The sequence below is a fragment of the Carassius carassius genome, chromosome 42, assembly GCF_963082965.1.
Source record: "Carassius carassius chromosome 42, fCarCar2.1, whole genome shotgun sequence".
NCBI lineage: Eukaryota > Metazoa > Chordata > Actinopteri > Cypriniformes > Cyprinidae > Carassius > Carassius carassius.
In genome coordinates, this window is record NC_081796.1 from 12,300,367 (window position 1) to 12,325,560 (window position 25,194).

General features: G+C 36.6%; 1 protein-coding gene across 14 annotated transcripts in view; it reads right to left on the reverse strand.

Moving 5' to 3' along the window:
* Window positions 1–25,194, reverse strand: part of LOC132123809 (sickle tail protein homolog) — a 164,566-nt gene that overhangs the window by 13,653 nt on the left and 125,719 nt on the right. For 10 of the 14 annotated variants that reach the window (XR_009426687.1, XM_059534475.1, XM_059534474.1 and 7 more), the window contains exons 3-11: window positions 24,807–24,893; window positions 23,230–23,428; window positions 18,888–19,086; window positions 16,047–16,140; window positions 6,338–7,095; window positions 2,823–2,927; window positions 2,454–2,503; window positions 1,697–1,860; window positions 647–822 (exon numbers count right to left, since the gene is read on the reverse strand). Coding sequence is in view for 13 of the 14 variants with exons in the window: in XM_059534475.1 (XP_059390458.1) it covers window positions 647–822; window positions 1,697–1,860; window positions 2,454–2,503; window positions 2,823–2,927; window positions 6,338–7,095; window positions 16,047–16,140; window positions 18,888–19,086; window positions 23,230–23,428; window positions 24,807–24,893 (1,832 nt within the window). In the remaining variant the exon portion in view is untranslated. The remainder of the gene's footprint in view (window positions 1–646; window positions 823–1,696; window positions 1,861–2,453; window positions 2,504–2,822; window positions 2,928–6,337; window positions 7,096–16,046; window positions 16,141–18,887; window positions 19,087–23,229; window positions 23,429–24,806; window positions 24,894–25,194) is intronic. The other 4 variants (XM_059534472.1, XM_059534481.1, XM_059534480.1 and 1 more) reach the window with 2 other exon arrangements.

A 25,194-nucleotide genomic window follows, 5' to 3' on the forward strand; every position in this document is an offset into this window, starting at 1 on the left:
TAGGTTCCAAAGAATAAATAACACCACAGTTTATATTGAAATTAAATTATGTTCTACATCATATTAAATGCAGCATTATATAAATGATGTGTAATCTGGTGTATAAGATGCGGCAGTTTGCTAATGTTCCACATTTTGCATCTACTTTCACAAAAACAAAAAAACACATAACAAAACGCTGTTTTGATGCCACATGCCCCCACACGTGTAAAAGTCAAACTGTCCTTTGATTCACTGCTCACAGTCACAGACCTTTGCTGACTGGGCACTGGCATAAAACCAAGCTGCTCCTGATCTCTACCTAGTGTTAATTCCCACTGAGTTCTGTTTTTCATGCTTACGGCTGTCTGGAGATCACGCTTGTTAACCAGTTAAATTAAAGTGGGATTTAATTACAGTTTACACACAGCAGGGCGGACAGGGATATTATTTGTTAAAAGAGAGGCTGTAATGAATCGTATGAAGAATGATTTTAGAATAAAAGGCATTTGCTTGCCCCCAAGAAAAAGTGAATTTCAGATTCAACAAAGAGAGAAAGAGAAAGAGAGAGAGAGAGAGAGAGAGAGAGAGAGTGTGTGTGTGTGTGTGTGTTTGTATGTGTGTGTGTGTGTGCGTGAGAGAGAGAGAGAGAGAGAGAGTGTCGTACTCCAGCTGGGTGAGAACTCTTTCCTGCGTGTTGAGATATCGGTGTCTCTCTTCCTCCACCAGTGTCCTCTGTTTCTGTGTTGGATCGTCCTGTCGTCTCAGCATTTCAGCCAACTTCACACTGATCTCTTGCTCTGCATGCTTTATCTGAGCACGCACACACTCCTGATTATGAAGCTGAAAACACACACATGACCATTTACTACAGGATACATTAGCATTCAAAGGTTTGGGGTCGGTAAGATTTTTTTAATGTTTTTGAAACAAGCCTCTTATGCTAACCAAGGATGCACTTTGATAAAAAAGCAGCAAAACTGTGAAATATTTTAAGCAAATTTTTTCTATGATGTCAAAGCTGATTTTTTGCAACAGCCGTAACTCTAGTTTTCAGTGTCACATGATCCTTCGAAAATTAAAGTAATATGCTGAATCGCTTATTTGCTACTCTTTTTTTACATTATTATTCAATTTACATTATTATCTGTTGAAAACAGTTGTGCTGCTCAGTATTTCTTTTATGTGTAGAAAAAAAGTATTTATTTGATATAGAATTCTTTTGTAATATTATAAATGTCTTTATTGTGACTTTTGGTCAATGTAATCCACACTTACTAAATACAGCTATTAATTTAAAAATATTACCAAAAGTTTGTCAAAATAATTAAAAAAAAAATATATAGCTATATAAATGTAAATAAAAAAATTATTTTTACGATTCATCAGATTCAGTACACATTATTTTAAGGTCCTTGTTTAACATTAAATTTTCAGCTGATATAACCAAGGCAGCGCAAATGAGGAATAATATTTTAGCCAATAGTAATCGGAAAGCCCACTTTTTACTAATTAAATTCCTTCTTATATAATTTTGCCCTGAATATTATTTTACTGAAAGTAAACAGTTACATTACTTAGATAAATGATTTGTTTCATGTTGTCTTGACAATAAATATTCATTTAATATTTCATAATAAACATTATGAAAAATATGGGGCAAAATGCATTTTATAACTGCAGATTTCTTAGAATAACTGATTGGCACTTTAATTACCTGTAGTTGTCTCATATGTTGCAGTTGGAGGCGGAGCTCAGAGACATTTTTCCTGAACAGGTGAAGGTTAACATGCAAGGGGGTGGGGCCTAGTGGTGGTGTAGGGGCGGGGCTATGCTCAAGAGTTGCTGCAGTAACTTTTGGTGCTAATACTGGAGAACCTCCTAAACAAAACAATAAAAAAAACATGACCAACAATAACAACCATAAGTATGTAATGGTAAAAAGACAGACTGGGCTCTCAAACTTGTGTGACAAAGTTGACAGACAGATTGCTGGAAATAATGTGATAGTCCAGGTTTCAGAGATTTTTATTATTTAAAAAGGGAGTTTATTATCTTTGTATAGATCAAGAAATTATGAAGTTGATTTCATCAACTGAAGTGTCTCAACAAAAATATAATCATATATATTGTCACTAAGCTTAAGGAGATGTGATATTTGTCGTTGTACCCATATTTGACCATAACGCTTAGTAAGATTACATTTCAAACTCCACTGAGCATAAAAACAAAATACAGCAATTCAGGTCAGCTCTTGCAAAATTGCATATTTATGAAAGTTTACAAATGCACACTTCAGAAGAGCTCACTGCTGGATTCCCCAAAGATTGCATTGTTTATTTAAAGTTTATTCAAATTAAAAGTTTATTTGACAGAATGTATAATACTATGGCCTCTGCTCTATAATGGTTGACCATTACAAGCACAAACAAATGAGGTATGGGGTATGGAAGCAATGGAAAGAAGAAATTTACCTGTGCTAGATGTGCTGTGAACTGGAGATCCGGAATTTACTGATTTCTCACTGGAAAAATGGGAGAGACTTCAAATGACTGAATGCACAAATGTACATGTACATACACACAGACACAATCACTCTACAAACACTTGAAGTTAGTCTGTGTTACAGTGGCACAAGCATTGCCATTCATAAAGGCATTGGTTTCAGTGAGAATGAGTCAATTTAGTTCATGCACAGTTAGTAGTCATCTAACCCACCAAGTCTTTTTAAAACACACAGTTTCTTATTTCCACCACCATTAATCCATCATAGTCCTCCTATTTTCTTTCTTATTTGATTTGTGATATTCTGGGAAATACATTACCCAGCCTGCCCTGCTTACCTGGGGTGTTCCTTGTTGCTGTTAGTGCTGTGGCTCTTTAAGAGAGCATGCTGCACAAGACCAGTCAGACTGGCTATTTGCTCCTCCATGGCCTTCATTCTCTCTCTGCAGAGAGATAGAGCATATTGCATGCTTACTACTGATGGGGTATGAGTGGAGACGGACAAGGGGGGAAATTGAAATAACAGTGGGACTATGTGCCTCATGAGATGGCCTAGTTATCAAAAGCCATTTTACTCTAATTCATCGTTAATAAAAAGACATATATGGTTAACACAGCATTTTGGCTGAAATATCTGTTTTTCATACTCTACTTTATGTAAACTTTTTTTTTTTTTTGTAAAGTCTTAATTCACACATAGCATTTAATTCATTTAATTTTTTTACACAAAAATGTCCATTTATTGGTAATTGACTATAACTTGAAAATAATTATCAGCTCATTGGCATCAGCCTAAATTTTACAATCATTTCATATTTACAATAAAGTAGAATGCTTGAATAGACATTTTAAATGAATTTTATCAAGTGGGATGCAAGCTTTACCACTTGTAGTGATTTTTTTTAAATAGAAAATAATAATAGAGAAATGCATAATGGTTCCAGCACTGACAGTAATAAATGTTTCTTGAGCAACAAATCAGCAAGACTGGAGTAATGATACTGAAAATTCAGCTTCACCATCAAAGACATAAATTACATTTTAAAATATATGCAAATAGAAAACAGTATTTTAAATTGTAATATTATTTCAAAATATATATGTATATTTGTTGAGATTTTTCAACAACGTAAAAAAAGGTAAGTCAATTTAAAAGTATGCCGCCATTCATAAAGTGAATAAATTTATGTGAAACTGCACAGAAAAAAATTAAACAAAAAAAAAAAAAAAAAAAAAAAAAAAAAACAAACAAATCTCTTGGCAACATATTAAGCACATTTAAATTAAAAAAAAATTATATTCAAGGTCAATCCTAACAACAAAAAAGCTTTAAGCGAAAGGGAGTATGAACTGGATTCCTGCCTATGATCTTTGTAGCATATACAGAAAGACACAATAAATCACTAAGATTAACTTGTCAAATTTTGATTAACTAAAGTCTTTAAAAAAAAGGCTAAACTGCCAATCTGCCCTTTATGTGCCAATGCACACAGCAAACCACTATTTAGATAATGTTAGAAACGTCTGGCCTGCATGTGCCCTGCCCTTTAAAAACAGCTCAGCATGTTGACCCTGTGTATTGACTCTTCTCAGCTAGCAAGTACATTGCCAAGCACAATAAATCTGACTTACAGGGCACAGACAAACATAAAGGGAACGAGTCCACTTAACCAAAACAGCAAAACAAAGCTGACTGTATTACAGTTTAAAGTCTTTTTTTCTGAGATATATAAGGCTGTATTTTTTGAAAACAAACCCAGCTAAACAGCTTTATCAACTCTAATTTATGTTAAAATAATTACTAGGGATACTAGGGATATAACATTATAAATAGCGAGACTAGTTACATAGTCGACTAAATGATAATGCTGCTGCTAGTTGACAGTGCAAATAGGCTAGTTAATTTTTTTTGTTTTATAGTTTTACAGAGGATATGTTCCATTATTACTGTCATGCTAATCTTACATTTTAAAATGAATATGTTATTGTTAAAAATATATATCGGGAGTGGAAAACAAAATCATTTAATTTTACCTCAGACCTTGCATGTGTTAGTTTTCTCTGTGTCACTCACGGAAATGTCCACATAGAAGTAGAGCCTGACCGATATGTCGTTTAGCCGATATTAATGGCCGATTAATGACCGATATATCGGTATCTGTGAATGTGCCGTCGATATGATTTTTTTCCGATATGATGCTGATTACATTTGCTTAATGGTATAATTACTTAGTTTGTCCAGTAAAGCGCACTCCATTGTTTACTACAGGCGACCAAGGTCAGTTCAGTGTTAGATGTGCGGATGAGCCCAAACTTCACCTGAGTCCGTTGCTTCAAATTATCTGCCCTCCACCCACCCACACCTATATTTGAGGAATTTATAATTCTTAGTTTTGCATGATGATATGATAGATGGCTCATTTTTAACAGCAGATTCAGTGACATTAGAGACTAGAGATGATCTGCGGATCACGGTATGCCTCTGCGACGCATTAAAGTCTGTGTTAGTATATTTCTGCAGTCCAATGGACAGCAGTGCGATGTTGGATTGAGTCTGTTAAATTGTGATTTAACGCTACATTGTCACCTAGTTGGAGAGAAATATACTGTATTCTATATACAGTACCAGTCCAAAGTTTGGACACACTAATGGGAAGTGTGTCCAAACTTTTGACAATATACTCTACTATAATATAGCCTACACATAAAGAATATTGTCCAGTATATCAGTATCTGTCTGTTTTAGTCCGTAATATCGGTATCTGCATCGGCCCCCAAAAACCCATATTGGTCGGGCTTTAGTTAGAAGGTGAGGAAGTATTTTGACTTCCAATAAATTGGAAAAGTTTTGTGTAGTCTATATAATGCCATATTGGTGCATACCAATTAAGTTTACTTATAGATTTTTTTACACTACCAGTTATGAAGGACAATACCAGTATGACATTTTTGACCAGTTTAAAGGGTAAAAATTATAAATGTATCTTACTTTCTTATAATAAGCTATTGGGATTCTACTTATTTGTACTGCATTGCCTACTGCTTTTAATATATAGTATATGTATTTGCTAATGTTGATTAAGTGAACACTTGTGTTTATGTACAATGATCATTATGCAAGACAAGCACATTGCATATTTGACCTACTTCTCAGCAGCCTTCAGTGTGGAGTTTGGCTGTTGGATTCATAAATTAAGTCCCAATCCCATTTCTACCTCCTATCCCTTCCCCTTTCCCCTAATCTTCTTTTCTGCACATTCACATGAAGGGGTAGGGGTGTTTCACTTCTCTTTTGGTTGGAGGGGCAGGGGGAAGGGCCAGATAGCCCTGCAAACAAAGATTTTTTGGGACCCCCACTTCAAACAAAAGGGTATGAAAATTATCTCAGCATACACTGTCTACAGCGGCAACATGGCTGACAGAGCGAACAAGGAGACTCATAAATGTATGCATTTTTGGCATTAATAAGGAAAACATTTTTTTTTATTAGGTGAAGGGGTATAAAATACACCTGGGATTGTGCCTAAGTAGACCATTTCAAATGGATCGCTTATACAGAAAGTTTTTTGACTCTCTTTTGGTGGTTTGTTAGAGTAGTCGACAAGTTGATTACAAAATTTACCTTTAAACGTAAATGTTCACAGCTAATAACAACTGCTAGTACTTAGACAAGACATTGTCGATGTGTTTTGGATGCAGTTAGGGAATGTCATGATGCAGTGGAAGACAATAAACTGATGCAGAGTTAGAATATGAACATATCACGGATGCTGATGTATACTGGGATATTGTAGATGGAAAGTTAGTTATTTTCATGCTTAAATATCCCCATTTTCTCTTAATGGTGACTTACCGTGTCTGAGGGTCTGTCGATGGGGCAAGAGGATTGTGAACCTGAAGATCAGGGGTGGCAGGAGATCCCATGCCTCCCCTTGCCTTTACCATGGTATCCATAGAAAGAGGAGTCTCCTTCCTAAATGATTGTCTGATAGGAGATGCCCTCTCCAGAGTCATGGAACTCTGTGGTTGGACTGTGTGAATGTCCATCATTCGCACCTCGCCCATCCGTTGTGGGGAATGGGGTGGGGTTTTGGAGCCTAACATGGGTAACTGGCTATCCGTGTTCTTCCTGCTTTTCTGTCGGAAGAGCGAAGGATGGTCTGTGGGCTCCATGGGAACGCCGGGGTTACTGTAAGAGCGCATTGTGGCACGGTGGTAAGCGTAGTCTACTGTATCAGGGGGCGGGGCATGGTGATGTAACATATAAGGGTCAGCATAATGACTTTCAGCTCGGGCGGGAAATGACATGCTCTTTGCAGCTACGTCCTCGTCAGGCTTGACATCACGCCGCTCAAGGATGGCACTCATGCAGGGGGAGGATGGGCAAACAGGGGTGGTGGCGGGGAGAGTGTGTGCCGCTCTCTCACGTGGCATTGTGGCAACCCCACTGCCTGAGGTGCGTTGGCCGAAGGGGATACGAGATGGGGAGGAGGGCATAGCATGAGGTGTGGTAGGGGACATGGAACTCTGCATATGGGGTGGAGGGGGACCCATTGGGGGCTGCCGGAGAGGATGACCACTCGGTCCAGCATACATCATCTCCCTGTGGACCTGAATGAGACAGAAAAAGGATACAAGATTTCACACTAAAAGAGAGAAAAAATTAAAACCCAAAAAAAACCTTTATAAGCCCTTACAACTTTTTAGAACTTCGGAAAATTGACAGGGCAACATTTCTCATTTTTATGTTTTTGTAATATAACCCGAATTCCGGAAAAGTTGGGACGTTTTTTAAATTTTAATAAAATGAAAACTAAAGGAATTTCAAATCACATGAGCCAATATTTTATTCACAATAGAACATAGATAACGTAGCAAATGTTTAAACTGAGAAATTTTACACTTTTATCCACTTAATTAGCTCATTTAAAATGTAATGCCTGCTACAGGTCTCAAAAAAGTTGGCACGGGGGCAACAAATGGCTAAAAAAGCAAGCAGTTTCGAAAAGATTCAGCTGGGAGAACATCTAGTGATTAATTAAGTTAATTGATATCAGGTCTGTAACATGATTAGCTATAAAAGCTTTGTCTTAGAGAAGCAGAGTCTATCAGAAGTAAAGATGGGCAGAGGCTCTCCAATCTGTGAAAGACTGCGTAAAAAAATTGTGGAAAACTTTAAAAACAATGTTCCTCAACGTCAAATTGCAAAGGCTTTGCAAATCTCATCATCTACCGTGCATAACATCATCAAAAGATTCAGAGAAACTGGAGAAATCTCTGTGCATAAGGGACAAGGCCGGAGACCTTTATTGGATGCCCGTGGTCTTCGGGCTCTCAGACGACACTGCATCACTTATCGGCATGATTGTGTCAATGACATTACTAAATGGGCCCAGGAATACTTTCAGAAACCACTGTCGGTAAACACACTCCGCCGTGCCATCAGCAGATGCCAACTAAAGCTCTTTCATGCAAAAAGGAAGCCATATGTGAACATGGTCCAGAAGCGCCGTCGTGTCCTGTGGGCCAAGGCTCATTTAAAATGGACTATTTCAAAGTGGAATAGTGTTTTATGGTCAGACGAGTCCAAATTTGACATTCTTGTTGGAAATCACGGACGCCGTGTCCTCCGGGCTAAAGAGGAGGGAGACCTTCCAGCATGTTATCAGCATTCAGTTCAAAAGCCAGCATCTCTGATGGTATGGGGGTGCATAAGTGCATACGGTATGGGCAGCTTGCATGTTTTGGAAGGCTCTGTGAATGCTGAAAGGTATATAAAGGTTTTAGAGCAACATATGCTTCCCTCCAAACAACGTCTATTTCAGGGAAGGCCTTGTTTATTTCATCAGGACAATGCAAAACCACATACTGCAGCTATAACAACAGCATGGCTTCGTCGTAGAAGAGTCCGGGTGCTAACCTGGCTTGCCTGCAGTCCAGATCTTTCATCTATAGAGAACATTTGGCGCATCATTAAACGAAAAATACGTCAAAGACGACCACGAACTCTCCAGCAACTGGAAATCTATATAAGGCAAGAATGGGAACAAATTCCAACAGCAAAACTCCAGCAACTCATAGCCTCAATGCCCAGACGTCTTCAAACTGTTTTGAAAAGAAAAGGAGATGCTACACCATGGTAAACATGCCCCGTCCCAACTATTTTGAGACCTGTAGCAGAAATCAAAATTGAAATGAGCTCATTTTGTGCATAAAATTGTAAACTTTCTCAGTTTAAACATTTGCTATGTTATCTATGTTCTATTGTGAATAAAATATTGGCTCATGTGATTTGAAAGTCTTTTAGTTTTCATTTTATTAAAATTTAAAAAACGTCCCAACTTTACCGGAATTCGGGTTGTAATAATAGTTAGTTAATTAAATATAATAACACTAATGAATACACACAATACTGATGTCCATGTAACCCTCAGTGTTCTAGTTAAGTCTAGAATGTCTTTTCTGTTCATTCATCAGTAGGAAAGAAGTCTTACAATTCCATCCCACATGTGAAATGAAAGGGCTGAAAGAATTCAAAGAAAGAAACACTGGGCAATTATGGTATTCATGGTAAAAAAAAAAAAACACCTGCTTGGATCAAATAATATGTCATTGTACTGGTGTTTTAAACAGACAGCACACATGGGCAGCCTGATTTGACCTGACCACCCAAGAAGGTCCTACAGAGTAGATTAATCACACTCATATGCTTCTGATGGAAGTTGGACAAACTGTGCAAGTATGTGCATGTGTGCACCGAGACATAAGTGGCTATGGTTCATATACATCTCACAATGTAATTAAAAAGCATAAGTGGATATAGTATTGCCTCAAACAGAGTTTGTGTCCATAAAGCGACACTTCTTGATTTACCACAAACGAAATAAAAACAAAAGATGGATAGATAAGCTGCTGATAAACTGCCATTTCATTCAGAAAACATAACAGACGAAGGCAAAAAAAGCAACAACAACAACAACATATGATGATTTAGACCACTTAAAAATTATTCTTCAGTTGTAACTGCATCTGATCAGTAACTGCATCCAACAAAAAGTAAACGAATAAACAACTGAGATTTCAAATATGACCTGAGCGGGAGAAAGATTTCCGATCAGTGAGCTTCAGAATGCAAAACTTCATACCTGAAGATACTAGACAGACAAACTCAGATGTATCCGGCTCCAAACTCAGCAATGGGGAGCAACAGGAAAAACCATATGACTTGACAGATGAATAGAATTCAGAGAAAAACTGGTTTAGAGTGAAACTAAATGTGTTAGTTTTTCGGTACGTAAAATGACAGAGAGAGAGAGAGAGAGAGAGAGAGAGAGAGAGAGAGAGAGAGAGAGAGAGAGAGAAGGCATTTCCATAATCTCAGGGCCAATTTCATTAATCACAAATATGTATTTATTTTAACCAGTAACTGGTTTAAAGCAGAAGTACCTAATCAAATCAAAAACCATTTGAATTAGAATACACCTTAGAAGGCAGCAGTTTATGATGGCAGTAGACAGTAAAGTAGTTATTGTCTGACTATGTCTACCTCATCCAAAAATAAAAAAACAACAAAGCAGAGACACACCAGAAACAGAAAAGAATGTGCCTTTAAGCCAAAGAGCTTTGTAAAATAATAGAAAGACGACAAAATGGTGGTTCAAAGCATTGCCCTTCTCCTCTGAATCTTCAACAATGAGAGCATTGTTCAGGCTACACCCAGAACAGGTGAGACTTCCAAGCCAAGGACACCAGCATGCTATTTGATCAAAAATACGGTCTGTAAAATATTCTATTTTAATATATTCTAATATATTAAGTTACTCCAGCCATTACTCCAGTCTTCAGTGTCACACGCTCATTCATTAACCAATCTAATTATCTGACCTGGTGGCCAGCCAAGAAATATTTCTCATTATCAATGTTGAAAACAGCTGTGCTGCCTAATATTTTTGTGGAAACTGTAATAAAATTTTAGGATTCTTTGGTGAATATACATATACAGATGTTACCTGAGCAACACTGTCTGAATAACATGAAAGTTCTTGCCTGCCTCAACCTCTCCAGTTTCTCATCTCTTCGTTTTCTCTCTGCATTACCTAAAAAGGTAGAGAATTTGCTGGAGGAAGGCTGACAAGAAACATTAAACCTGTAATAAATGAAGAAATCAAAAGATGACGGAATGAGAACATTTGGTTTGAATTTGGCCCAAGAAAGCCCCCCTTTTCCATTAATTTTCTGCTTCTCTTGCATTTTCTTTTTTAAATAAACATCCACAAGGGCTTGTTAAAACCTACAACCAGAACAAAAAAAACATCTTAGATGCTGAAATACAAAATACACCACAGCTGGTCATTTGAGATGTTGTCTAAGTGGGCAGTTTTTGGCCTGAATGATCTGAAAATTGGACCAAACCTCATGCAGACAGTCAAAAGAGACTAGTTTGACCATACATTCAGTGGAGAGAACTGAATTTAGCAGACTTTGTTCATTTTTATGGGTCTGTTTCCAATTAACAGTCATCTGTAAACCGTAGTCAGTAACGCTGCACAATAATCTGCTTGCTGTTTTAACAGACTGGCACTGATACACACAGCTGCATGCATGTGAGCGTGTACATACGGATACACAGATTCAGATCTGGAATTGTACAGTACTGTTACAACAATCTCATTACATCACTTAAATTAAATTAACTGCTTGTGTTACATAAAAATACACATTCAAATGATCTTTGAATTTCAATGACAGAAAATTCTGGAAGTTCACTACTTCTTTATTGGTAAGTTCCCTTATGGTAAAAAGCTATAATACATCTAATGTGACATTTCATGTAATTCAATAATAAAATACTGTTAAATTTACAATTTTGGAAGTGAAAGAGAGTCATCTAATAATGTAAAGTGGTAAACCATAAATTGTCAAATTTTGTCCAAGAATTATCTGTGTAACTTCACATTTGATGACAACTTACGTATATTAGGGTTTTACGATATATCTAATAATGCTAAATTAATGTTTATTGCATTATTTTAGTGTCATTTGTACAGTTGTCGAGAGCTCAACAAGCTGCAAATAGAAAAAAAACACCTGCAAATTGAAAAAACAACTTCATAAATTTGACAACATACTCACTGCTAATGATCACAACACAACCAAATAACGAAACGCACTGCAAATAGAAAAAAAATACACATCTGCAAATTAAGAAAACAACTTCTTCAATTTGACAACAAACATACTGCAAATACTCCTAACCAAATGCAGATCAAATTCTTTATTTGGTTGAGTTGTGAGCATTTGCAGCACCTGCTGTCAAACTGATGATGATGTTTTCTTGATTTGCTGGTGCTTTTCTATTTGCATGTGTTTTCTGAAGTTGCAGCGCGTTGCGCTCTCTCGGCCACTGTACATTTGTGTTCCCATGATGCCATTTTGTATCTGTATTTTAGAACTTTGATTCATCATGTGGCTTTTTCTTTTTGTCAGTATATTATAAAAGTAAACAACAAGTTTTAGTAATGTGGTATATTAACATCATATAATTTAATGAAATGTATGTAAATTTTTACTCCGTTGCGGTTCATTCACTGTATTTTTTTGGCCTAGAGTTTCAACAAGCAAGTTACGACAATGATCAAGACTCTTCCTTCTCTTTGTCATAGACACACATAGAAATTGTGTGTTTGAATAGAAGCAGGGCTTATTTCATTAGTCTTTTAAATATGTCTGAGTATCTCCGTGCCTGCTTGAAAGGCCTGATCACGTGTTTCTGTGTGCGTTTGCTCATTCACATCTGTGTTTAAGTCTGGATAAAAGCATAATGGATCGCTTGTCCCCTGACAGTTACAATAGCAACAACTGCGGTCAAAACATCAAATGTGTGTTTGTGCATTATCGTCATCAAAAGTGTGTTCTGGCCTCAAATCAAGCTTGAATTATTTGAATTACTGAAAGAAACACAATTAGTCTAGGAGATTTGCAGGCAACCCTCCCTAGTGAATATATTTCCATATTTATACAATATGTAATTTGTCCTGTCAAAGACAAGTCAATAAACCATTAACCACATCGCTTATTTTACATATCAACAAATAATTATGTTCTAAAATTTTCATCGGCGTATTGATTTACACTCAGGTTTCATGCATATAAGGGCCATTGTTTAGGAACATCCACCGCTGTGTTGATATTGAATGTTTCCTTTTTTCATAGACGGGGATGATAGAAGGCGCGGAATGACTCTTATGTGACATGAAAATGCTAATTAATTAGTATCTACATTTTGACTACGTGATGTTTGTTAAATGTTTATTACTAAAATTAATTGCTAAATCAAATAACATGTAATGTTTTAATGTGTATTTAGAAATGTCAAATTTTGCTAACAGGGATGCAAAAACAAAAAGCACCTTTATTCACTGCAAAAGATAGATGGATAGACAGACAGACAGATAAATAGTATATACCCTATTCGTGCAAAGCCTTCTATGTTTATATGAGCTGGGTGTCAAATCTATGATCCGCGTCAGTCACATGGTTAAAGCATGTGAGAACTTGCATGAAACTTAAAGCCTTGATAGCTGTTGCAATAACCTCTTGAAGGTGGAACAGGCTTTTTTAAAAGTAACCAGGAAACCCTACTAATTATATTTTCCTTGAATTGTTACATGTATTACGGTTGTTCTAGAGGACGACCCAAGAGCAAACACTTATAAAGTCACAAATTTGCCTAAAATACAAAGCTTAATCAAAACACCATATAAAAGAGCTTTCAATGCACCTTGATTTCTTTGTAAACTGCCACAATGACAAATGCTGACACTGATTCTCTGAACTTTGGCATGTGTCTGAACAACTTATTCTCGCTCTCTTGTCAGAGAACAGATAATAGTTTATCTTTTGTATTCTTTCTCTCTCGCTCGTTTGTACTTATATAGCTGTAAACCATCACACAACATACTTTAATCTACTTAGACATGGACACGTGACACAAACAATAAGACTTTCAACTTTTAACTGTGCATGCATACTCCTAAAAGCAACATGAAATGTTAATAAGAGCCTTAAAACAACAATCAAACAAAATAATAGTGAGTAAAGTCCTTCACTTCCTCAAACTTTTACAACCTCCCTTAAGGGCTCTTATGTCAGCGTCTTAAGCTCTAATCAAATGCATATTAGCTGTGCGAGTTGGTCATAACCAGACCAGGGATTACCACAGACAAAAGTCTGGGGCTACCTTGTTAAATTTGAGGAAACACACAGAGAAAATGAAAGCCTTGCGATCTAATTTCCGTTACATTACCGGCAAACAAACAGGGCCCGGCATGGCAAGAGATTAGAGGGGATTATGGGAGGAAAAGGAAAGTGGAAAAAGCCTTTGCTTTCTATTCAGTGCTTCCACCAATTCTGCTTCAATCCTGATCCAATCCCTCTGAAATTAGGCCCGTGGGACAAAGACGGACATGAAAGGATTGGAATGGGGTGACCGGGGTCGGGGTGTATCTAACTGTGAAGAGCAGAGGGACCCCTGGAGATGGCCGAACAGAAGAGGGGAGGCCGGGAAGGGACCTGTTATTTAAATAATGCCCAAAGTTCATTCTTTCAAAAAAAATTGCAAAAATTTGCAAAAGAGCATATTTTCAAAATCAAGTGGTTAATGGGTTAGGAAGTATAGGGAAGCACTTGGTTTAGGATTGTGTCCACTAGACACATGGTTGTTAAGCATGATATACATTGGACTTTATTTGGGATTTGTATTTATTGGTATGAATCAATACTGGATCTTAAAATTTAATAAGCTGATATTGTACATTTGATTGTCCATGCTCATTTATCCTATTTTTACATTAATCTTTAAAACATCATTAATTTAACAACACTGTTGTCAACAATACCGGACCGAAAACGTAAAAAGAGAACACAACTTAAGTAGGCTGGCAAATGAAGATTATTAACTAGACACACCTGAACCAATTGACATAATGAACGGGAGACAGAAACTAGGTCACACAGAGCACATGGGGATAAAAACACAACAAACAGCCCAGGGGTGTGACAGTCACATGTATGTTTGGTTCTGTTTTATTTTTGTTCTAGGTTTCCTTGTTCTTGTGTTTCACGCTGTTTCTTTCTTTTCTTTTTTTTTCTCCACATGTTAGTTTCTATGGTTTCAGATTAGTAAACACCTGTTTCTGTTCACCCTGATTAGTTCTCTGCATATTTAAACCCTGTGTTTGGTTCAGTTCAGTGGTCTGTTATTGTTGCATTCTATTTGGTTGTTCTGTTCTTTGTTTAATGCAACCTGATATTCAGTTAATACATTTTAATACTGCTGAAAATAGATCCTGCATATACTACTGTTGCAAACAGCTCTGGCAGTTCAATCTTTAAAAATCTAAAAAATGAATATACATACAAAGTGTACATTATATTTCAGGCACATGTTTGATGCCTAAATTCACTTGAAGCATAGCATTAAATCTGAAAAATATTAAACTTAAATTTAAATATTTGTTTTTTTTGTTAATTTATTTACAGTATAGAAACAGCATAGAAAAATATATATATATTTCTACTCTTTTTTTTAAACAGTACATTAATATCAGTTTATCATTATATGTCAAATATTTGTACATCCCTAATGATAAATATTACCAAATAATTTACTTTTAAAAAGAAAACAATATGCACTACTGTTCAAATGTTTGGGGTCAGTATTTATTTATTTATTACATAAATTAACACTTTTATTCAGCAAGGATGCATTACCATGCCTGTAGCCAGGGGGGGTTCAGGTGGTTTGAACGAACCCCCCCTCAATGCCAAAGGTCCAGAATTTAAGTCGTTTTTTCATGTGATTATTGTCATCATTGTTTTAATCAATGCTTGTGACAAATATGGTTGCTGTTTCAAATTAATATGATTATTGTAGCTGGACGTCTGTGTGTGTGTGCCGCATAATTAAATACAAAAGGTGGAGAAAAACTGCAAAAAGGTCCACTTTTTGAAAAAAAGAACCCCCCCTTTCAAAATGCTGGCTACGAACCTAATTACATTGATCATAAGTCACCTTTATTTCTATAGCACTTTATACAAGAAACCAGGCTCAGTCGGGGGCCCAGTTCTCCTCCAGATGAAACCAGCATCTCAAAGTAAAGACGTATAAAGAAATACTTTTTCTTTTCTTTTCTTTTGAACTTTCTATTAATCAAAGAATCCTAAAAAAAAATTCCACTAAAATCGTTTGAGCAGTAGTGTAGCTAGAACCACACAAGTCGTTTGTTGGGTGACTTGTCAACCATCTTTAACAGAAACCAGCCAACCAGAACTCTCAACTGCACCAAACTCCATTAATTATTAGATGTTCTTGTTGATCTACTGCTCTGTTTAAACATATCTGTTCTAAATTGCAACATGGTCTAAGTCTAAAGTATTTGATACATTCATTTCACAATATGAGGACCAAATACAAAGCCAGCCAAATTACATTTTCCAAGAGAAGATCTCTCTACTAAAGTTTCTGTTCTTAACAAATATGTCCACATTAGGTTGGCACTCACCCTTGTGTCTCCATTGATTGGCCGAGCTCCATGACTGAAGGTGTGCGATGGATCTTTGTGGTACACTTTCAGGCAGGAGTGATCTGTGATGCTCCTGTGTTGGGAGAAATCCAAATCGTTACATATACAGACCAAATGTCTCCATCTGAACGCGGTCGTACATGGTGCATTGAAGGTCAACCCCTCAGCTCTGCCACAACGGGTTGCACTAGGGTTGACGAGGTGCCAACACGTGAGAGCGGAAAATGACAGCCAGAAAGGTCAAAGGAATCACTAGAATAAAGCGATTCACTGAAAGACACAGCTATGGCTTTCTGAGGAAAGATCCATGGCGGATGTCTGTGATATCCATTAATGTCCAAACTAATCAAACTATAATTCTCTGTAGGTCCAAAAATTATTTACTAATACAGAATTGAGCTAAAACATTAACTGTCTACAAAGTAACTATGTTTGTCTATACATTTTTTTAATGCCCTATTCGGACGCGTGTAGTTTTCTAAACTACGTTTGAGTTTCGATTCTTACCACCTGACGTCTGTGATTTTCATGTACCAATTTGGACGGGACTAACATCTCCGTGTTTATTACAGAGGTGGGAGGGTCTGATTTGTGCATCTGGGCATCACATAGATCACGCGCTCTGCATGCCTGCATTGCATATAGTCATTCGGATTGATTACCATTAATATTATTACACAATAAATACTAAATACTAAATGGCTAGTATAGCAAAACCATGTTAATGTGTGGTTTCTTTAGTTTAACTTGTTTTCCTTTTTTGTTTGTTTGTTTTTTTGTAGTAGGCTAAACCACACGGTAAGAGCATCTAGGGTAATTAACGTTGGCCAAAACACACGAAGAAACGCGTTGTGAAATAAAATATCGCCGGAAATCACAGACATTCGCATTCGCACGCGATTCGTTTTCTCAGAGGATCACTGAGTTTGCTGAAAAACAGTAGGTAATTTGCTCTGGAATTATCAGAAGTTGTGTGAGAAAAACACAGACGTAGAAGATTCGGACGAGATTAAAATCACCAAGTACGACTGTGAAACACATATTTCTCTAACGACCCCCTGTAAAACTAGTCCAGTCCAAATAGGGCTTAAGTCTCTGTCTACCTGGATCGCTCAGAATTTGTTTGTGTGTGATACCTAAGTGTGTAAACTGACGTGAGCATTTTTCTTATGAAGTCTGATATGTGATCATGTGACAGTAATTCAGATTTACAGCCTTGATAAAAAAGGATATGTATCAAAGTACAAGTTACATCACCATGGTAATGTAAGGAGACGGACTGCTCCTTTGTCTACTCAGGACAATATTCGTATAAGTCAATATTTATAGTCTCATCAGATCTGAGGAAAGAAAAAGTTAATGATTACATTTGACTTTGATTGGCCAGTTATGTAAAGAAACCAAGAAACTGTTTGCAGTCACATGATTCTTTCCTATATTGACATATTTCCTGCTAAAACAGTACATTTGGCTGGGACGAACTGAAGGGCCATTAGGGTTTAGTCGCACTCAATCTAGGTAAATTTAACAAGTTTTGGGTGGGTAAGTTTTTTTTATATATATATACACTTTACTCAGCAAGGATGCATTAAATTAAGTGACAAAAAGTACAATTGAAAACATTTACAGTAAATGATTTTCTATTCATTAGAAAAGATAATTCGTCATGGTTTCCACAAAAAAAGCTAGGGTTTTCAGTTGTAATATTTCACAATGTTATTGTTTTTCATTTAATAACATTTTTGATTAAATAAATGCAACAATGGTGAGAATAAAATAATATTACCAACCCCAAACTTTTGAATGATCTACTAGAAGTTAATTTGTAAATATTTAGCAGCGTACTGGCATATAGACAGCTAACAGACATGGACTAAAAATCATAAAACTCCAGTTCTCATTACACAGGGTCTTTTAAAGGTGATTCCCAACTGAGATATATGTAAAGAGATACGGTAAGGAAAGCAATGTAAACGTAAGTGTTTGGAGACTGAGGGGTGGAGGAAAAGATCAAAGAATGAGAGCGAAAGATATGTGGGAGTGTTTGTTTGAAGTGTGACTTTAAGTGGTGTGTTAACATTAGCTGTGCTGGTGGCTGATGTATGATAGACAGTCGGGTTTATTGGTTTAAGTTGGAGAAACAAATGCTGTAAGGTATTTTAAAGTCTGAGACTGTAATTCTGTTCAGATGAAACCTAAATAAAATGTTCTGTTCATGTGTATGTGAGCAAGGGTGGCTTATTTATAGTCTAGATTGTATTAAAGAAACATTACCGAAGATTTTCACAGCTATAGTTCCATATTACAGTAAGTCTGTCATCGTTTATTAACTGTCATTCCATTCAAACCAATATAAATTATCTTAGTTTCACAAATAAGATTTAAGAGCCATGACAGAAATCAACTTACATTTCTTTTATGACACATTTAGGTTTCTTTTGTTGTTTTGTCTTTTAATTCGGAAAAAAGCAGCATGAACATTCTGCTAAATATCTCATTTCATGTTCCACAGAAGAAAGAAAGTCTTACAGGCTGGGAACAGCACGAGGGTGAGTAATGATGACAGAATATTCATTTTCATTCATTTTCTACACTTTAACAGCCTAAAACTAATGCATTTGAGATTTGTTTACGGAGTTGGTTCTCAAGGAAAAGGCAATATAAAAGAAAATAGGTGCACTTGGATCTCAAAGAAGGTCACTTCCTATGTTAAGTGATGTCACAAAACTAGAGGAAGCAGGCCATGTGGAATGAGGAAGGGAGATAACAAACTGTTGAAACTTTAAGGAGGCTGAAGCTAAAACACACACACAGACACACCTGACATCAGTGAGTTCATAGTACATGTTCCTGGTCTCGTCTTTCACATAAATGGCGGTGCTGGGTGACTCCAGCATCTTCATGTTAAGCTGATGAGGGAAGGCACTAACGAACAGAGCTCTGATTGTATCCACACTTGTTATCTCATTAGGCATGCGTATCTGCTTTGTATCATCTCCATACTGCAGATACAACACTCCTAGAGAAAAAAGAGAGAGGAAACATTAAAACACAGGGTGTGAAAAGTTCAAGACATTATTTGAGCATGCAACTATAAAACTGCAATTATGTAGTATTTTGTCTTAATAAACACATAAAACTAAAATCTTTTTAAATGAGTTTAGGCATCATGTACAATTTGAAAAATGCTAAAAACAACATTTACATGTCATTAAAAGAGTAGTTCACTTTCAGAATGAACATTCTGCAATGATTAAAAAATGTTAGAATCTGAACAGTTGATGGGCATCATTGACTTCCATAGTAGTCATTCTACTCCGAAACTGCCAATCAAATGGAAAACAAACACAGAAACGAGATGATTGCTCTCCCTCACAGTATGTATGCAACTTTCACTCTTTCAAGTGCAACATTTCCGCTCCATTCAATCATGAATGTAGCCAAACAAGATCCGCATGTTGATTATAGAAAGCATGTTGGATGTTTATACCCTGGTGAAGAAAAGCTTCACTTTTTAACGTACAAAAAATAAATAAAAACTGTTCCAAAAGGTAGTCAGAAAAAATATGCTACCTCTAAGAATACTTGATAAATGTAATTTTGAAATGTAAGAATTCTGGCTATATAAGCCACAAGAAGTGTTGTATGTGTTCTTCGTGGCGATGAAAGCAGCTCTGTGAAAATGTTTGAAAATGATCCATAAAATGGATAAGTTGAGAAAAATTATTATTGAGCTATGGATTGAAAAAAAAAGAAAGACTGAATCTCCCAATGATCTGAATAAAATTCACGATTTACTTGAGAACATACTGTTGTCAGAATAAAAAATATAATTCTCAACCTGTGAATAGGCAGTGGAGCAGTGCCTACGATAATATTGTAACTGTAGTTTTAATGATAAAAAAAAAAGATGGTTTGTCTATATATATAATTTTTTTTCATTCAACTCACTTTGGTTTGGAACAGTCTATGAACGCTACCCTAAAATTTCACTCTAATGACCAACATTAATAACTAATAACTGAGCAAATGCAAACTGGGCCAAATGCCAAGCCAGATTTTAATGACTGCTTTCACCACAATCACATACAAACACTCTCAGCCAAACCTGAAAAGCCTCAGAAACAAATACTTCTAATTGTATGAACTTTAATACAACAACATGAGATGTTTCAATCATCAGTAAAAATTAATTAATTTTACAAATGTTACAAATTTCTTTCAAGAGATCATCTCCATGGTATACATCTGAGTTTTGTTGTATAAAAGCTAAAGGGAGGCAGTTAGAGCAATCTAACAGTTCATAAATCAATGTTTGATCAGCATCAGATTGAATACCATAATGCTTTTAAAGCTGCAAAAATGGCATATTATTCTACAGTTATTAGCAGTGGCATCTCTAAGCCCAGAGTTCTGTTAGAACAGTTAATAAGCTAATTAAACCTCCTAGTAACATTAACTGTTCCACGACTGAGCAGTGTAATGAGTTTCTCATTTACTTTTCATGTAAAATTGAGAATATCTTTAATTTTATTGCCGGTGATCTTGCTTCTGAATTTGTTGAGCTACGTACTTCCTCCAAATCTCTCTGACTATGTCTTCTCAAGTTTTAATGTTGTTGATTCTGATTTTATTTCTAAACTTGTTTTTTCAATGAATTAAACTACTTGTGTACTGGATCCTTTCCCTACTACTGTACTGAAAGACTGTTTGTGTGTTATTGTACCCCACATTACCGCCATTGTTTCACATAGTGAAGAGATTGTTTCTCCTGCTTTAAAATTGGCAGCAGTTACACCAGCTCTAAAAAAAGCCTGGGAGTGATATTGCTGAGATGTCCAATTATCTGCCAATTTCTAATTTACAATTCCTGGCAAAAGTCCTTGAGCAGGTGGTTGTTAACCAACTCCAAAATCATCTTTACATGAATAGCCTTTTAGAGACTTTTCAACCTGGGTTTAGTTCTGGGTCTGGGTTAGATCTCAGACTTTGCCTTTATGTCAGGGTGTCCCTCAGAGGTCAGTTTTGGGACCTGTTCCATTTAGTATTTACATGATGCCTCTTGGGCAGATTATTCAGAAGTATGGCCTGGGCTATCATTGTTATGCGGACGATACCCAGATTTATATTAGCACATCACCTGATCCCACTTCTTCCTCTTTAACTCTTTCTGCCTGTTTGCTGGAAATTAAAGCATGGATGAAACACAACTTTCTAAAACTGAATTGTTCTAAATCTGAAAGTTTATTAATTGGCACTGCATCTAATGTTTTTTTCCATCTTCTTAAAATTGTTCGCATTAGACCCTTTTTTTCTAGGCCTGATGCTGAAAGGCTTATTCATGCCTTCATCACATCATGGCTTGATTATTGTAATTCTCTCTTTGGGGTTTACTTGCAAGTTCTGTTAAGAGAATACAATATATTCAAAACTCAGCTGCCCAGGTTTTGACTTACACATCCTCACATCATCATATTACCCCAGTGCTTCAGGAACTTCATTGGCTCCCGGGTTCAATCACATTTGATATTAAAACTCAGATTTTAACAGATAAAGCAGTGTATGGGCTGGCTCTAGATTACATTTGCGACTTGGTAACTCTTTCCACACCTTCTTGCTCTCTCCGTTCTGCTGGTTGTTTTTCCTTGTATCAGCCTCGTTATAAATAAAAAAAACATGGTGGTGGTGGTGGGGGGGGGGGTTCCTATAACGCACCTAAGTTATGCAATGCATTACCTGTGTTTATTAGGAATGCTGCTTCCCTGGATTGTTTTAAGAAACTTATTAAGACGTACCTTTTTACTGAAGCTTTTAATTTATGACTTTTACTATGATTTGATTTTTGATATTGTAATTTTGTTTGTACATGTTGTAGTGCTTTGAGAATTAAGAAAGGCGCATTACAAATCAATTGTATTATTATTATTATTATTATTAAATGTTTTTTTTTTTTTTACATTATCCCACTGTCTTGTTGTCCAATGAGAAGATAGAAACAAGATGACAAGCTGCGCAAATCCAAGCTGATTAGATAACCAGCTTTACTGACTAGATGCGCATTAATCATCGGCCGATATATATCGTGCATACTTAAAAAATTGTACAATATTAAACTACTGACTAAACATCAACATGCAGTTGAATAAAATATCACATCAACATGCAGTTGAATAAAATTTCACATATTTGAAATGTATTACAAAATATAAAGCAAGGCTTATAAGTTTTGTAATACATACATTTCAGTAGAAAGGAAATTAATGGGATTTTTACTTCCGGAACCTATACTTAAGAAGGTCTTAAACAAACCTAAGACAACATCTCTCAACAACGACTAAAACTTAAGATCGCTGAACGTAAGAATGGTGACTTACAGCAAGCAGGTCGCTTCTGAATATCTTCAATAGATGCACGTCTCCTCGTCTTTGTGTTGCTCCCTGATTAAACAACATCTAGTTTTTCTATGCAGGTCTGTCTATATATATCTTCTCAGATGAATTTTGAGGGAATAGTTTGAGTGAACACATTTTTTCTGTCCGTAAGTGTATTTCCATCTGGCCCATGTTTAAACCAACCAATCAGAGTTAAGCAGCCAGAGAAGGCTCCCATTTCAAGACCTGTGTGTTATGGACTGTCATTCTATTTGGATGTAGAGAGAATACAGGGTGTTCTAGTGAATACATGTGTTTGTGTATGTTGGAAAATGTGTCCTATTTCTGTGTTTCTGTGTGTGTGTGTGTGTGTGTGTGTGTCCACAAGCATGAGTCTGTGCAGTAATATACGACTGTGCCTTTTTAAGTACAGGTTATGAATTTCAGCTGTGGAGCCTCGTAAATATTCCATTGCATGAAGCGGTAATGACATTGAACTTAAGTATAAGAGACAGACAGACAACCTCAAGTAACCACACAGTTCCACAGACGCTTTAACTCTAAATCATAAACAAAATCATTTAGAAGCAGATGGGAAATAAGTAACACAGCAGTACGAGATCACTCATTCACAGACCCACTGAATTCCAAAGAAATCTCAGCAGATTTCCACAGAAATCGAACACCCTTCATTCACAAAATGCATGCCTACTTAATAAGTCTGCATGGTTGCTATATTTGAAATGTGTCTATTTCCATATAATTTAGTACATGTACATCAATTTGAATACCTAATGAGCGATCCTTGGTCTGGTTAGTAGAGCGGACCACGGGCAGACTTGCTCGAGACCGGGAGCCTCGGGTGAAGGCGATGGGCATGTCGCACTCAGACATGACCTCCAGAGCATCTAGAGAGACCAGTGAGCCGTGCTCCAGCTGATCCACAAACACAGGTACTGGACTCGGACACGCCAAACTCTGCTTAGAGCTCTGTAGAAGGAAAAAAAAGTTTAGATAGCATGCAGGATTTGATGATACATCACAAATGCAATTACTCAAAACCATCTTTGGTTTCTCTGAATAACAGATCATAACAACTTAAAAAGTTCAGGCTACTTTTTGGGACAGTGCTTGGTTCAAAGTAGCCCACTATTCTTTACCAGCACTAAACAGCTTGATAAAGATGATCTACCAGGTCAACCTCTGTGCCACCAACCAGTGGCCCAACATCACGGTTGTCCATCTTTGTCAAGCAGCGTATTACCATCAATGGACAGATTAATCTCTTAAAAATAAAGGTTCATGATTGACATTAATGGTTTCATGAAGAACCTTAACATCTGTGGAAACTTTCTATTGCACCAAAGGTTATTTTTAATGGTTCTTTATACATTTTTCTTCTTCTATGGAGTCACCGAGAAATCCCCTTTTTGGAACCTTTATTTCTAACTAGTGCATAACCTAGTAAAATCAGAAGCTGGTTTTAGCTGGATTTCCAACAGGGTTTTCTTCACTACATGCATGAAACTTGAACCACTAATTGTGACCAAAGCATTTGTATGAATATATTAACATTTTCTGACACACAGACCACACAGTTCATTTAAAGCGACAGCAGCTGGTAAGCTGTGAAGACTGCAAGCAGTCATGCAGATCAGACTGACTACATACACCAAAAACTAGATTTAAAGTGTACACATAATTTATACATCAAAAGAAGTATGTACATGCCAGAATACATCAGTACACTCAGTTAATTAGTTTCAGATGAATACGTTTTTCCATGTTAAGTGATTGTGTGGTAGGGCTGCACGATGTGTCGTTTAAGCATCGATATCGCGATGTACGAATCCACGATAGTCACATCGCAGTATGTGCGATGTAGGCTGTCGTAGTTGATCCGTTATTCATTAACTGTACGGGCCAGCTGCTCCCCGGCCCTTGGCGAATGTGATTCGCGGATTAATTGCACAGATTAACCATCATAGAGTGAAAGTTTTGACAGGGCAGAGAGAGAGAGAGCGAGCGTGTGAGAGAGAGAGACAGAGGGAGAGAGAGAGAGCGAGCCCCGGCCCCACGCTCACCGTCTTCAAACAACACGAGCGCTGTCTTGCTCTCTCTCCCTCATGCATATTAATCAATTGACACGATGGTGTCGATGTTTAAATCATTTAAAATGAGAATGGAAGTGTGCTCACCCCATTTTTGTTTGTAAGAAAAAATTTGATTAGATTTCATATCGCAATATATATCGCAGAAAAATAAAATATCAAAATGTCAGTTTTTCCCAATATCGTGCAGCCCTATTGTGTGGTATTGTTAAACACACACATGCGGAACAAACGCGTTCATACGTGCTTGTACTGACTCTGCGTGAACCAACATTCTGGATTTTCAGCAGATATCTTTGAATATCTATCTCGGAGTGCAGAGCGGACAACATCCCCTGAAATAACTATAAGGACAGAGAGAAACACATACATAGTATGAAGACAAAAAAAAACATATGCATAACAGAACAGTAAATTTGGAGTTCAGCAGACTCCTGCCAAGCACTTATGGGCCATTACGATAGCCTGAGATGGATAATGATGTGTCAGGGGTCACACACTGAAAGCATTCATTCTTCATTTACCCCTACAAAAGAAACATGTTCTAATTAATTTTAACAGCTACTGAAAAAGTGAATATTGTAAGTGAATTTTAAATTTAAGGAAATTTGTATTCTCAAATGTCATTCACATATCCACATATTG